This window comes from Myotis myotis, unplaced genomic scaffold, assembly GCF_014108235.1.
Source record: "Myotis myotis isolate mMyoMyo1 unplaced genomic scaffold, mMyoMyo1.p scaffold_m19_p_9, whole genome shotgun sequence".
Taxonomy (NCBI): Eukaryota; Metazoa; Chordata; class Mammalia; order Chiroptera; family Vespertilionidae; genus Myotis; species Myotis myotis.
In genome coordinates this window covers 29,863,423-29,875,261 of record NW_023416401.1, presented here as the reverse complement: position 1 = coordinate 29,875,261, position 11,839 = coordinate 29,863,423, and the positions used below count along the sequence as shown (strand labels likewise).

Sequence of the window (11,839 nt, the reverse complement as noted above, 5' to 3'; positions counted from 1 at the left end):
TCATCCTACCTCCTCTAATTTGATATATTCTTTTTCTTTTCTGTTTCCCTTTAAGTAAAAATGGTTCATAGAGAAAATCTGTGACTGTCATTGAAAATCTATAAAGTACCAGTTAAAGTTTGAAAAACTTGATGTAAAACTTAGATAATAGCATAAAATATGTTATAAATACAGTGTCCCCAAAAAATGTATACAAATTTTGAATAATTATAAAGGTAGTGTTTATTAAAATACATTTTACTTTCAAATGCAATAGAATCTATAGAAATAGTTTATACAGTTTTTGGGACACTCTGTGCAGAATGAAACATCTTTTTGTATGATTCTTAGCCTCAAAAGGAAATTTTTTTTTAATTTCAAACTTCTTTGAAATAATTGCAGCTTCTAAGGTCTACAGAGTATATTTTTTCAAGTTGATTTCTTACAAGGACAATATATTTGGATGCACAAGTTCTGGTGTTTTAGTTAAAGTAAAAAAGAAACTTTCTAAAAACAAATGTTTCATTTCCATTATTTTCAAAGATAAATTTTTTTTTTTTACAAATAAAAATTGGCTTTCAAATTTCTGATTCTGAAAGAGAAAAGGTGCCATCTAGTGAGCTAAACACACATTAATATTGGCAAGCATTGAGGAAACACTACTTTCAGACAATAGAAAGTCAGATAAAATTATAGTTTCTAAGCCCTGGCTGTTTGGTTCAGTGGATAGAGCGTTGCCCTGTAGACTGAAGGGTCCCAGGTTCAATTCCAACCAAGGGCATATGCCTGGGTTGTGGGCTCAATCCCCCGTGGGGGGCATGATTCTCTCTCATTATTGATGTTTCTATCTCCCTCTCCCTTCCTCTCTGAAATCAATAAAAAAAATTTTTAAAAAGAGTTTCTAATAGCCTTACTTATAAATTTAACACAGCTAATGTTTCATGAAAATAGTTAATTGCAATGAAGTCACTATACCTTCATCATTTTGTATCTTTCTCTGTGTTTCATTCTAGTAAATGTCTTATCTGCTCAACTAGATGTACACTTCTGAGAAACAGGCTTCTTTGTTGTTCCTTTTCATGTCCTGAAAATACCTTATGTAAAACAATGGAAAGAACATAAGGATTTCATAAATTTTTGAATCAATAATTTAATTTGCTTCTTTATAAGTAACTCACACAAGGTATGCCATTAGGAAGTAGTAGAAGGATTTTCTGAGTCCTATACCATTACTCTTTGACCACATATGTTGTATTGGTTCACAGGAATTCAAGGAAGAAATGGAAAACGCATATAATTTATTTATTTGTGTTTTTGTCTAATATGTTATTTTTTTTTCTATGAAAGTTTTCTACACCTTCAGAATTAATTATATATTCCCACCTCTGTTTTTCCAATAAGTGTAGTACTTAACTATTACATATTCTGTGTATAATTAGTCTGTACGTTAGGATGGTTCAAAGATAATTTTTGCTGTATCTGCAATAAGACAGATTCACATAAGGCATTATTTAGTGTTTGCAGTAACTTGGATTCTGGAGCAGTGGTTCTCCAGGGTACATCAGAACCCCTGAGAGCTGGTGAAACCCCCACTGCTGGGCTCTGCCTCAGACACTCTGATCTGTCAGGCCAGGGGGTGGGGTGGGGGATTAATAATTAGCATTTCTAACACCTTCTCTGGGGATGTCTGATGCTTCTAGGCTGGAGACTACAGTGTGACAAACATTGCACTAGAGAAATGCCAGAGGTTTTTGTGACTTATAGACCACAAATCGCATGGGCGCATTAATATCTTTACAAACACAAAATGCCAAATGCAATATATTCTATGCTTTATTTTACACTTTTCTGATTATTAAAATTTAAACAGAGGTGTTTGTTTAAAAAAAAAAAAAGCAAGAAAAAAAGGAAGGAAGGAAGGAAAGAAGGAAGGAAGGGAAAGAGAGGAAAAAAAAGAAAAAGGAAAGAAAGCAGTGGCAAAAGTAAATGCTGGGAGCGGATGGGGGCCCTGTCCTAGGAAGGGCTGCACACATTTGCAGGGCACATCAGCAGAGTGGCCTGTGGAGCTGGACCCAGTGAAGACAGCAGTTAAGCCAGGACTCGGGGAGTCCCGAGACTTGGGCACCCAATGGATCTTCTTCCTGCTCTACCCCAATCCAGGCTGCACTCGACTGAAACAGGGCCAAACATCCCCACAGTGCACTGGCATGCCTCTTCCTTCAGAATCTTCGGGCCTGTGCTCCCTGCTCTCCACACATACGTGCACTCATTCACACACTCATCTAGCACGCGGACACCTGCAGACACATTCACACACACATACGCACAGACAGTACTTCTGATTTTAGGCTCCATCATGGCCTCAGGGTCCAACACGGGGGTCAAGATGTATGTGAGTCTCCTTAGCAGATGGACAAAGGGCCACTGTCGAGGCGGGGAGACCTAAGGACCCAGCCAGGGAGGAGCTGCATTCTGTACCCCATTGGTGGAAGGGAGCATTCTATTGACTAACTGGAGCTGCTGGTCTCATTAGGAAGGTCCCGATGCTAGTTCTGAAATGCCATCCAGCTCTGCTTCGCTCCTCAATAACCAGCTGATAAGAAAGCACAGGGCTAGGAGGCCAGTCCCTAGGAGGTCGCCTACCCCTGTGAGGTAGGGGATACAGTGGCTGTCAGGATCCAGGGACTGGTGCCACGTCAGCCGAGTCATCACTTCTGCCAGGTACAGCAGGATTGTCACCTGTCATAATAACAAGCAGCAAAAAGACAATGACAAGTCAGAAACACTAGCAGATTTCAAGGGCAGACACCAAGGTGGACATGTCAACCCCAGGTAGTCCCCTTCCACAAGCTTCTCTTGGGCTCTGGCGCCCAGCTATGAGCTTGTGCAGGGGCCAAAGAGCCCACCCTCTTCCACTCTTGCCTAGCATCCCTCCCTGTGGTTGGACCCTACTCCTGGCATATTGAAGTGCCAGACAGACCTGTTGCTGATCACTAGCCTTGACTTTCTCTGATGTACCAGCTCCACTCAACATCCTTGGAACCTTAAACACAAATCTTGCTGGGACTTCAATATGGGTTTTCTGGAGGCCCACTCATGGGCAGCTTTGTATGGTTGGCTTTTCCTGGAGGTGCCAAGGGGTCCACACAGCACTGGTCAGGTCTCAGGGCTTCTCAGTCCCTAGCTGCAGGCTGACCACAGCTCCTTTCCTGCTGTTGCTCAGGACAGTTTCTCAGATTGCTTCAGGGTCAGGCACATGCTAAGACTGCAAATGCCATAACTCAAGATCTGAAAATGCTAGCCCCTTAAAAACTGCCCACCAGTGCTCTGACTGGTTTGGCTCAGTGGATAGAGCATCAGCCTGTGGACTAAAGGGTCCCAGGTTCAATTCCGGTCAAGGGCATGTACCTTGGTTGTGGGCACATCCCCAGTGAGGGGTGTGCAGGAGGCAGCTGATCGATGTCTCTCTCTCTCATCGATGTTTTTGACTCTCTATCCCTCTCCCTTCCTCTCTGTAATCAATAATATATATATAAAATTGCCCACCAGTGCCCATAGTAACCCCTGCAGAGTCCCCAGGCCCAGCAGGACATCAGCCAGCTATAGTCTTGGCAGAAAGTCTTTGATAGCCTTATCATCATCCAGCTCTGACAAAGTCCACAAGTGCCTTTTAGCAACACCCCTGCAGGGGTCTGATCCCTGCCCATCCCGTCTCTAATGAGTGAAGCATAAGGTCCAGCTCATCAGCTGGACCTGTTCACCGGCTTGCTTCAGGGCAACATGCGGCATTTTCAGGATGGCTCCTCTGATCCTCTGGTGAGGAGTGTGGGGTGAGTTGTATACAGTATGGACTGTGCCTTGTGAAGGGTGGAGTAACGAGTGTGCCATGTGGAGGGTGGCCTCTGCAGTGTGCCATGTGGAGTGTGCCATGTGGAGGGTGCAGCATGGAGCGTCTAGTGAGGAGTGAGGGATGGCGTCTGGGTCTGGATCATGCCCTTGAGCTTGAACAAGTTAACTTGACTCCTGGAGGATGGGGACTGTGCCCTGCATGTCCAGGACCCCCAACTCCACCTTCTCAGCATCTCTCCCAGGACAGGGAACCACCACTGAATGCTCCTTTGCTGCTGCTACCATCGTCCTTACCTGGATCAGGCCTGCTAGCAGATAGAACGCCACAAAGATCTTGCTGTTTGGAACCGAAGGGCCTTCCACCAGGTAGATAACATAGAAGAAAATCAGATGGCCTGGAATCACCAGAAAGAGCAGAACTCGGGCTGACATGGAATTAATTTCTGGAAGAAAGAGAACCAATGAGGTTGTGTGTCCTGCTTGACATGTGACAGTCTCTAGTGGGGCATCCACATTCATTCAGCTACTTCCTGAAGGTGCCAAAGAGTAGTGCACACAGCCCTGGTGGACTATGTGGCAGGCATATTTCTGCAGATGGGGAATAGCCCTATCCATTCATTCATGGAGCTGGCATTTTAGAGACGATAGAAAAATTGGAATCGAATAGCAGAAACAAATAGGAAAGGTCATTTCAAATTGTGACAAGTACTAGGAAGAAAATATGGTAGAGTATTTTCAGGGTATGATCAGGGTAATATGGTAGAGAATGAGTGTCTATTAGTGGGAATGAGCTATAGAAATTGGAAGCTCTCTCAAGGAGATGCCATTTAGGCTGAGATCTGAATCTGGGGGAGAAGATTCTGGCTAGAGGAAAGAGAATGCGCAAGGGGCTTAAGGTGGAAAGCTCAGGAGTGTTGAAAAACTAGTGATCCCTAGCGTTCGGGGAGGGCAGTGCCCTCATGGGGCCTTCAGCACATTGGTGAGGTCTGAGTGATTCCCACTCTTTTCAGGAGCCAGTGCTCCCTGAGTTTGAGACTGCAAGCAATGTGATTTACCGTGCCCTTCTCTTTAAAACTATAACATGTGAATATGATGGACGACTCACACACAAAGGGTGTCAATGAAAAGTAAGCCTCCATTTTCTTATGAGTTGATATAATGTATTTTATCAACTTAATAAGGAAAAGGAATGAAGTCATATGTAGCTTGGAAACTGGAAAATCTATAAAATAATATGTAGAGAGAGAATGAAACCATAGAAAAACAACAAAATCTATTCATGATGAAAAATCAGATAAGGTTATATTCTTTAAAACAAACTTAAAAAGGAGGAGGCAAAATAATTATTATTGGAAAGTGACATAAAACTCAAGAAAATTTATAGAAAGCTACATAAAGAATTCAGGAGAACCAAGATGGCAGTGTAGGTAAATGCTTGTATTCTGGCCTCCCACAACCACATCAAAATTACAACTAAAATACAGAACCACCGTCATTCAGAACCACCTGAGAGTTGGCTGAATGAAGTCCTACGACTAGAGAAGTAAAGAAGAAAGTACACCAAGACTGGCAGGAAGGGTGGAGGCGCAGAACCCGCTGGACCAGCGCCCATGTGTGCTGTGTAATCGGGAGGGAGATCGTCTCTGCAGCGTCCTGTCCTCCCCCTCCTCCATCCCTCCTCCCCCAGGAGCAAGGGGTCTCAACCCCCAGCCCCGGCTACCAGAACTGGGAAGAGAAGTCCCCGTAACTTCAGGCTGTAAAAACCAGTGGGGATTGTGGCTGAGAGACAGAGGCTGCTGGAGGGTGACGCCATACCTCTGAGTTCCAGCACCGAGTGACTCTGGGGGGCCCAGACACATACAAAGAACTGGACTGCCTGGCATTGGGGCAGGAACTCAGGGGCGGCTTTCTCCCAGACAGGGGTGCTCACAGAGTCATTGTTCCTGTGCTGGGACCTCCCCTGTCGCAGGGCTGACTGGCAGCCATATCTGAGTCTCAATGAGCCTGGAGCACACTGTTTGCTCCACTCTGGGGATTCCCTGAGACCCTGCCCCATCCAATTTGCAGCCCCATCCAAGCTGTTTGCAGCAGCTTTTGATATGATAATCTGTGCTGAGGTCAGCACTGGTCTTAGACATCATGGCTACAAACACGAGATTCCAATGACATTAATTTTTACTTGTTTAAAGCAGTGGCCCCATGGCCTCTGAAAAACCTTAGACCCACCTGAAGTGCAGAAAGTGGAACATGGGTTAGGCCAGAATTTTTTCATCCAGAGGGGTAGGACCCCAGGTGTGCTCCACATGTGCAGGTAGGTGGAGATCCGGCTGGTCTGAATGGCCACCAGATTGCCACCAACACCTGTGAGGAGAAAAAGAACCTGGTTTCCCCTTCTTTATGCCAGTCTCTGAGTTCTGTTCCTTATGCTAACGTCCCTTTCTCCAGGAAGTCTTCTGATTCAACACCTGATCTCTTTTCCTTCTTTCCCATTTGACCTCAGATCTCGTTTAGCACCAAACAAGGGTGGCCTGGACCTCATGAATGAGGTAGCAAGGTAGTACCTGTATCACCTTGACAGCTCTTGAGGTGAAGGAAGTGTTGCAAAGTAGGTCCCATATACATATTTATTGGGTAGAGGGAGTGTGAAAGGGAAGCAGGGAGAGTGAAAGAGGGAGGAGAGTCAATGGAGAGGTCAAGGAGAGGTATCTTGATAAGCCACTAAAGCCATAGGAAGTGACAGGAACCAGAGAACAGACCTGAATACCCGAGAAAACAAAGGGGAACTTTCTCCCCTCAGGTAGGAAGGACAGGAAAGAGAACAATGGTAAGAGCAGTAAGGGAGGAGAGATGATCATATGATGGCGGAGCTGGAGCTTCCAGGGGCAGAGGGCCCAGTGACACGGGCCATGCTAAAAGGGAGGAGAGTCAGTGGGGCTGAATTTGGGGCTGTCAGAGAACAGGGCCCATGACGGTGACCGTCACCTTTTGAGGTAGAGTCAGGTCGCCCCATTCTATTTCCTCAGCTCCACAGGGAACAATCTCCTACTGGACCTCACGTGTCCCCATGATCTCCAGGGGCAAAGACCAACTGCCTTGGGCTTCCAGACGATGCCAACAATGGTCAGTGGGCAGAGGGTGGCTACAGATCTATTTTGCCTGGCCCACACATGATTTAAAAAATAACCCAAATTAATTGGCAGCATTTACAAATTGGGCCTTTAATCCAGATTCCCAGCTTCTCCTAACAAGTCAGCTCAGGCAACTCCAGACCTTAGTTCCTACCAGGTAGCAAGTGGCCAGAGCGGAGCAGGCCCTGCTCCCTTCAGTCCGGGAACACGGGCCCTGCTCCCCATCACTCCTCACTGCCTAGCTGTTGTCTTACCTGCTTAACTCAGTCAAACTGCTTGCTTGGCCCCTATAGGTATCCGAGTTGGTGCCATCCACCGCTATCTTCCCAGGCTTATGGCTTTCTGGGCCTGACTTGGCTGTTGCTGTCCTCATGTATAATGGCCAGCCCTTGTGCTGGGAATAGACCCTGTTGGACTCTGTCGAGGTGCAGACCCACAGGCGGCTACTGACATTCAAGGAACACAGGCCTGAGTTCCCATGGAAATGTGTGTCTTGGGAGGAGGCTGGCCCAAGGACCCTGCAGCCTGTTCCTGAAGTCCCAGAAAGCCACAGCCTGGGCATCAAGCAAACTGTGCAAAAAGTCATCATGGCTGGTTGCTCCCATCACAGAGCTTTATCAGAAACCAGACACATACTAAGCTTTGGTTAAAAGAGGGCTCCTCATGCAAATACCCACAGGGCCTAAGCCTAGAAGGTGAATCAGTGAAGGGTTGGATAAAAGACAATAGGGAATGGAGGGGATTGAGGCAAACTGGACAACACAGATCCTGTCTCAGTGGCAACTGATTCCGGCCCTACCCCCAGTGTAAACCCAGTATTGTTACAGCCTCGCTTTCCAAGAAAACAGAAATCCAGATTTTTATGTGTAATGTCACCAGTGGATCTAAGTTAAAATAAAAGAAAAACCATGAGAGGCCAACACTCCAGTTCTGACGGCCACATTCATTCTGCGGGTGTGAGAACCCGGGGTTGGATCCAGGGTGCCTTCAAGGCATGGAATTTAGCCTGTGGGGAAGCTCAGGTCTCAGTGGCCTGTGAGGAGCAGGGTGTGATCGGGTGGAGCAATGGGCATGGCTTCTCCCCTTAGGTCTCCTTCTGTTAGGAAAACCAGCCTCGGTAGCCTCTGCCTGCCAGCTTCCTGCTCTGCCTCTGAGTGCCTGGGGCTGGACCTCTGACATCACAGCTGCCAGCCCCTACCACTTGGGGCTGCGGGGCCAACCCAGCCCAGGGTGCCCAGGTGACAGGGATTGCCAATACCTACCACAGATGATGGGCGTGAATATGGCCATGCCTTTGTATGGCTCTTTAGAAATGGTTTTGTTCAAGATGAGCCCTCCGAAACTGGGGAGAGAGCAGACGGCAGTTAAATGACTAGAGTTTATGCTTGTAAGCGGCCTTGCAAACTGCCTTATCAGGCTGTCTTTTCAGCTTAGCAAACACTTTCCTTAGCCCTCTACAAGGTATCTGTTGCAGCCAGGCTGTCTCCACAGTGTGCCCTGCAGCTCCCACATTCATTTCGTCTCTATCTGGTCTTCGCTGTTCTCGAAGTGTCTGCCCACTGAAAACAAACAATAAGCTCCTTTCTGAGGCCTCTCAGCTCACTGGGCTGTCTTGTGACAGCCCCGGACCTGCAACTGAGCCGTTCCTCAGCAGAAAACGAACCTGCACGAGTGTCATCTCTGGCCCCTTGTTCTTGGAAGGTGCTGCAGCGAGAGCTCGCTCCCACCAGCCCCTATAGCTTAGCCAAGGCTGCCCCACCCAAGGGCCCTGAAGAAGTGCGATCATTTTGTGTAAGGAACCCAGGAGCAAAGATACCTACACTACAGCCTCTCTTCTCTGAGAGTCAAAGTTAGGAAAGCACATCAGAAAGTACTGGGGTGGCCCCGCAGGGCTGGCTAGCGGCAAGGGCCCTTGAGGATGGAGCTAGCGGTAGAAGATCCGGGCTCAGCTAAAGGCCCAGGCTCTAGAGGCACCAATCCCTCAGCCCTCTAGGTCCCACAGGCAGCCATGCTGTGGAAATGGGGTTTGCGGAGCCATTGCCCTGAGGCCAGATGAGAGACTCCCTGCAGCTTAAGCAGGGGCCAGGCCAGGGAGAGCTGAGGCAGCAGGGGAACGGGAGAGGCCGGATCCCACAGCGCCTGGACGGGGCAGGGAGCCATGGCACTCCGCACTCATCTGATGTTCCCAGGTTCGGCTCTTCCTGGCTCTCTAGTGCCCTGGCAAAGGTGAACAGGGCTGCCTCTCAGAACAGACAAGCGTAGGGTTCTTGGTAAGAAAAACAGAGGCAAAGAGTAAAGGGGTCTGACTCAACCAGCCGTGGAAATTAGTGAAGGAGCCGCCGCTGCAGTCCACGCCCACCATGGCCACAGGGCAGTGAGCGCCCCCTCCTGGGGGGTCCTTGGCTCTCAGGCCACTCTCTTGAAGACAAAGTCAGGGGGTGGCACAGGGACGGGGAGAGGGGAGAGACCCTCACTCATGCTCACCTGCTGATCACCATTGCCAGGATGATTGGGAACCACCCAAACTTTAGGATCTTCATGATGGGTGGGTTCTGCTTTGCAATGAGGACCCACACCGGGGTCAGGGCCATGAAGCCGATGCAGACCACGGGAGTCAGAAACCGACTGTCTGGGAAGAGAAAGAAGAAAAAAGGGGATGCACGCAGCCATGTGGCCAGAGCCAGAGCACAGCATGGCGTGGTGGGCAGTGGCCTGGGTTGCAGAGATAAGAGGCGGGCTGAGAACTAAAGGCTCTAGAGGTGTGAGGAGACACTCCCGTCCTCATCAGTTTCAGGTGACTGTCCTACCACACCTCCCCAAGCATTTTCTCATCCTGTTAAGCAATGGAAAAGCTCCTCTCTGTCCTCAGGTCCTGCCCCCTTCACTTTCACTTCTCGGGTTTTGCTATTTTCCTGACATAAATACCCTCCCTGCCTCCTCCCATCCAGTGAGATTGAAGCAAGTGTCAAACAGTCCGGGAGACAGCAGCCTGCAGGGGCACCTGCTAGCAGGACACCTTTGCATCTAGTCTCCGGAACTCCTCAGAAGCCTCGGCAGAGGTCCCACCTCCTAGTCCCGCAGCCCTGTGGTGAACGCTTCCATGCCCCTGCTCGTGGCTGGTCTTCCCGACTACACCGCAGGGGAGACAGTCCATGGCTCACACCCAGTCAGGGAAGATGTGTCTGCTATGTGCCAGGCCCAGCGACCCACTCCCCACCCTGCCCAGTGCACCCAAGATAAACTCAGTCCAACTGGAGAGATGGACAACGCAACAATGATGCAACATCTAATAAGTCGTATGTTGAAACCCACTACTTCAGGAGGGTACAGCAGGGGCGAGGCGGACGGGTCTGGGGACACCTGTGACCCGTGTTAATTTTGCAAATCAAACAGGATCAACCCATACACAAATCTTCTTATTCTAAATTCAGTTTGGCTTAAAAATAAAATGAGGTCATCTTATTATTAACCCTTCATTATCATGTATGTGAATGTTGAGAACCTCCCAAGTCATTAAATAGTGTTGGTGGCAGGCAGTTCCCAGCGTAGCCAGCAGCCAGCCCAGAGCCGAGAAAGGCTCCCGGGCCTGAACACCTGACAGCGGAAGTGTTTTTGTTGCTCTGCTTCCGTTGCCAACACATGATGAACACGGGGTGCTATCTCAAACGCTTGGCTGTGTGTTCCCACGAGGCGATGATAAGCTGGAGCTCCGCTGTGCTGCTCCTTTGTCTGGGGCATCTCCTCCCACCAACTGCCCCACATGCCCCGGCCTCCCCACCGTCTCATCACCACCCACTCCGTTCATTTATGCTGCCTGCCCCCGAGCACCCAGGGTCTTGACTGTGCTCGGAATCGACACCTACTAGATGTAAACTTCTGTGTGCAGCCATCTTAGCGAGACTGTGCCAGGCGGAAAGTAAAAACTGTGGCACTCAGAAGGGAGTGGTCAGCTGTGGACACCCGGAAGGCAAAACCCCTGGGCCTGGGTGACGCTGCCTGGCCACACTGCCCAGGGCCTGAGCAGACTGTTTTCATGCAGCCCTGGGAGACCTCTGGTGGAGTGAGGGCCTGCTGCCACAAGACGTGCGAACTCCTCCCTCAGCTGCTGAGCAGGTTGCCAGGCCGGCTTCCCTGGCTGGCACCTGCAGGGAGAGCATGTGCTGCTGCTGCCCGTGGCGGACCTTCCTCCTCGGACACTTCTCGGGCATCTAACATGTGCCAAGCGTGACTGCCTTCCCCAAGGAGGCACTGTCACTGCGCTGAAGTGGCCAGCCCAGGCCCGGACCTCCCTGGCCTCCTCGCATGCCCTGGTCTAAGGTGGTAACTGACACCCTGTGTGTCCGCTCACATGGTTGGGAGAGCCGGGGAACTTGCTGGAGAGCACCTTGGTTTGTTCAGTGGCTCCAGGCTTTGTTTCTATAAAAGGAGGATCGCCGACTCCACCCCAGAGCCGTAGGTTCCTTCCTGCGGTGCCCGATTTGGATGTCGTAGCTACATGCAAACTTCCCACAAAGCTTTGCTGGCAGTCCCTCCTCCTTGGGACCCCCTACCTTTGTATTTATAGAAGAAGCTGCTAATGAAAGCCAGAATGGACAGCGTGATAAGGTCTCCCAGGCTGGCTGCAATGGGTGTGGCGATGTTGTCTGGGTTGACCCCGAGCTTTCGAGCACCAATCACTATACAGACCATCAGCAGCCCTGCAGAGAGGAGAGAGGGGAGACTAAGGCTCAGGTAATGGACTGACCCCGAGGAGGCTCAATTAGCAGCACAGGATGAGGAGGGGGTCAGGAGGCTGCTCGGGGGTTCCCTTCCCTCTATCAGCACACGCCAGGCCACCCTGGCTGGGAGTGTCAGAGTCCGCTTTGTGGCTCTCTGGCATGATG

General features: G+C 49.5%; 1 protein-coding gene across 8 annotated transcripts in view; it reads right to left on the bottom strand.

The window, feature by feature from the left end:
- Positions 1–870: 870 nt before the first annotated feature.
- Positions 871–11,839, bottom strand: part of SLC41A3 (solute carrier family 41 member 3) — a 35,126-nt gene continuing 24,157 nt past the window's right edge. For 6 of the 8 annotated variants that reach the window (XM_036323159.1, XM_036323162.1, XM_036323158.1 and 3 more), the window contains 6 exons: positions 11,507–11,653; positions 9,441–9,585; positions 8,219–8,298; positions 6,055–6,189; positions 4,123–4,271; positions 1,788–2,718 (listed from right to left, as the gene is read on the bottom strand). In XM_036323159.1, coding sequence (XP_036179052.1) covers positions 2,509–2,718; positions 4,123–4,271; positions 6,055–6,189; positions 8,219–8,298; positions 9,441–9,585; positions 11,507–11,653 — 866 coding nt within the window. In that variant the 3' untranslated portion in view covers positions 1,788–2,508. Of the gene's footprint in view, positions 1,074–1,787; positions 2,719–4,122; positions 4,272–6,054; positions 6,190–8,218; positions 8,299–9,440; positions 9,586–11,506; positions 11,654–11,839 lie in introns of those variants that run through there. The other 2 variants (XM_036323160.1, XM_036323163.1) reach the window with 2 other exon arrangements.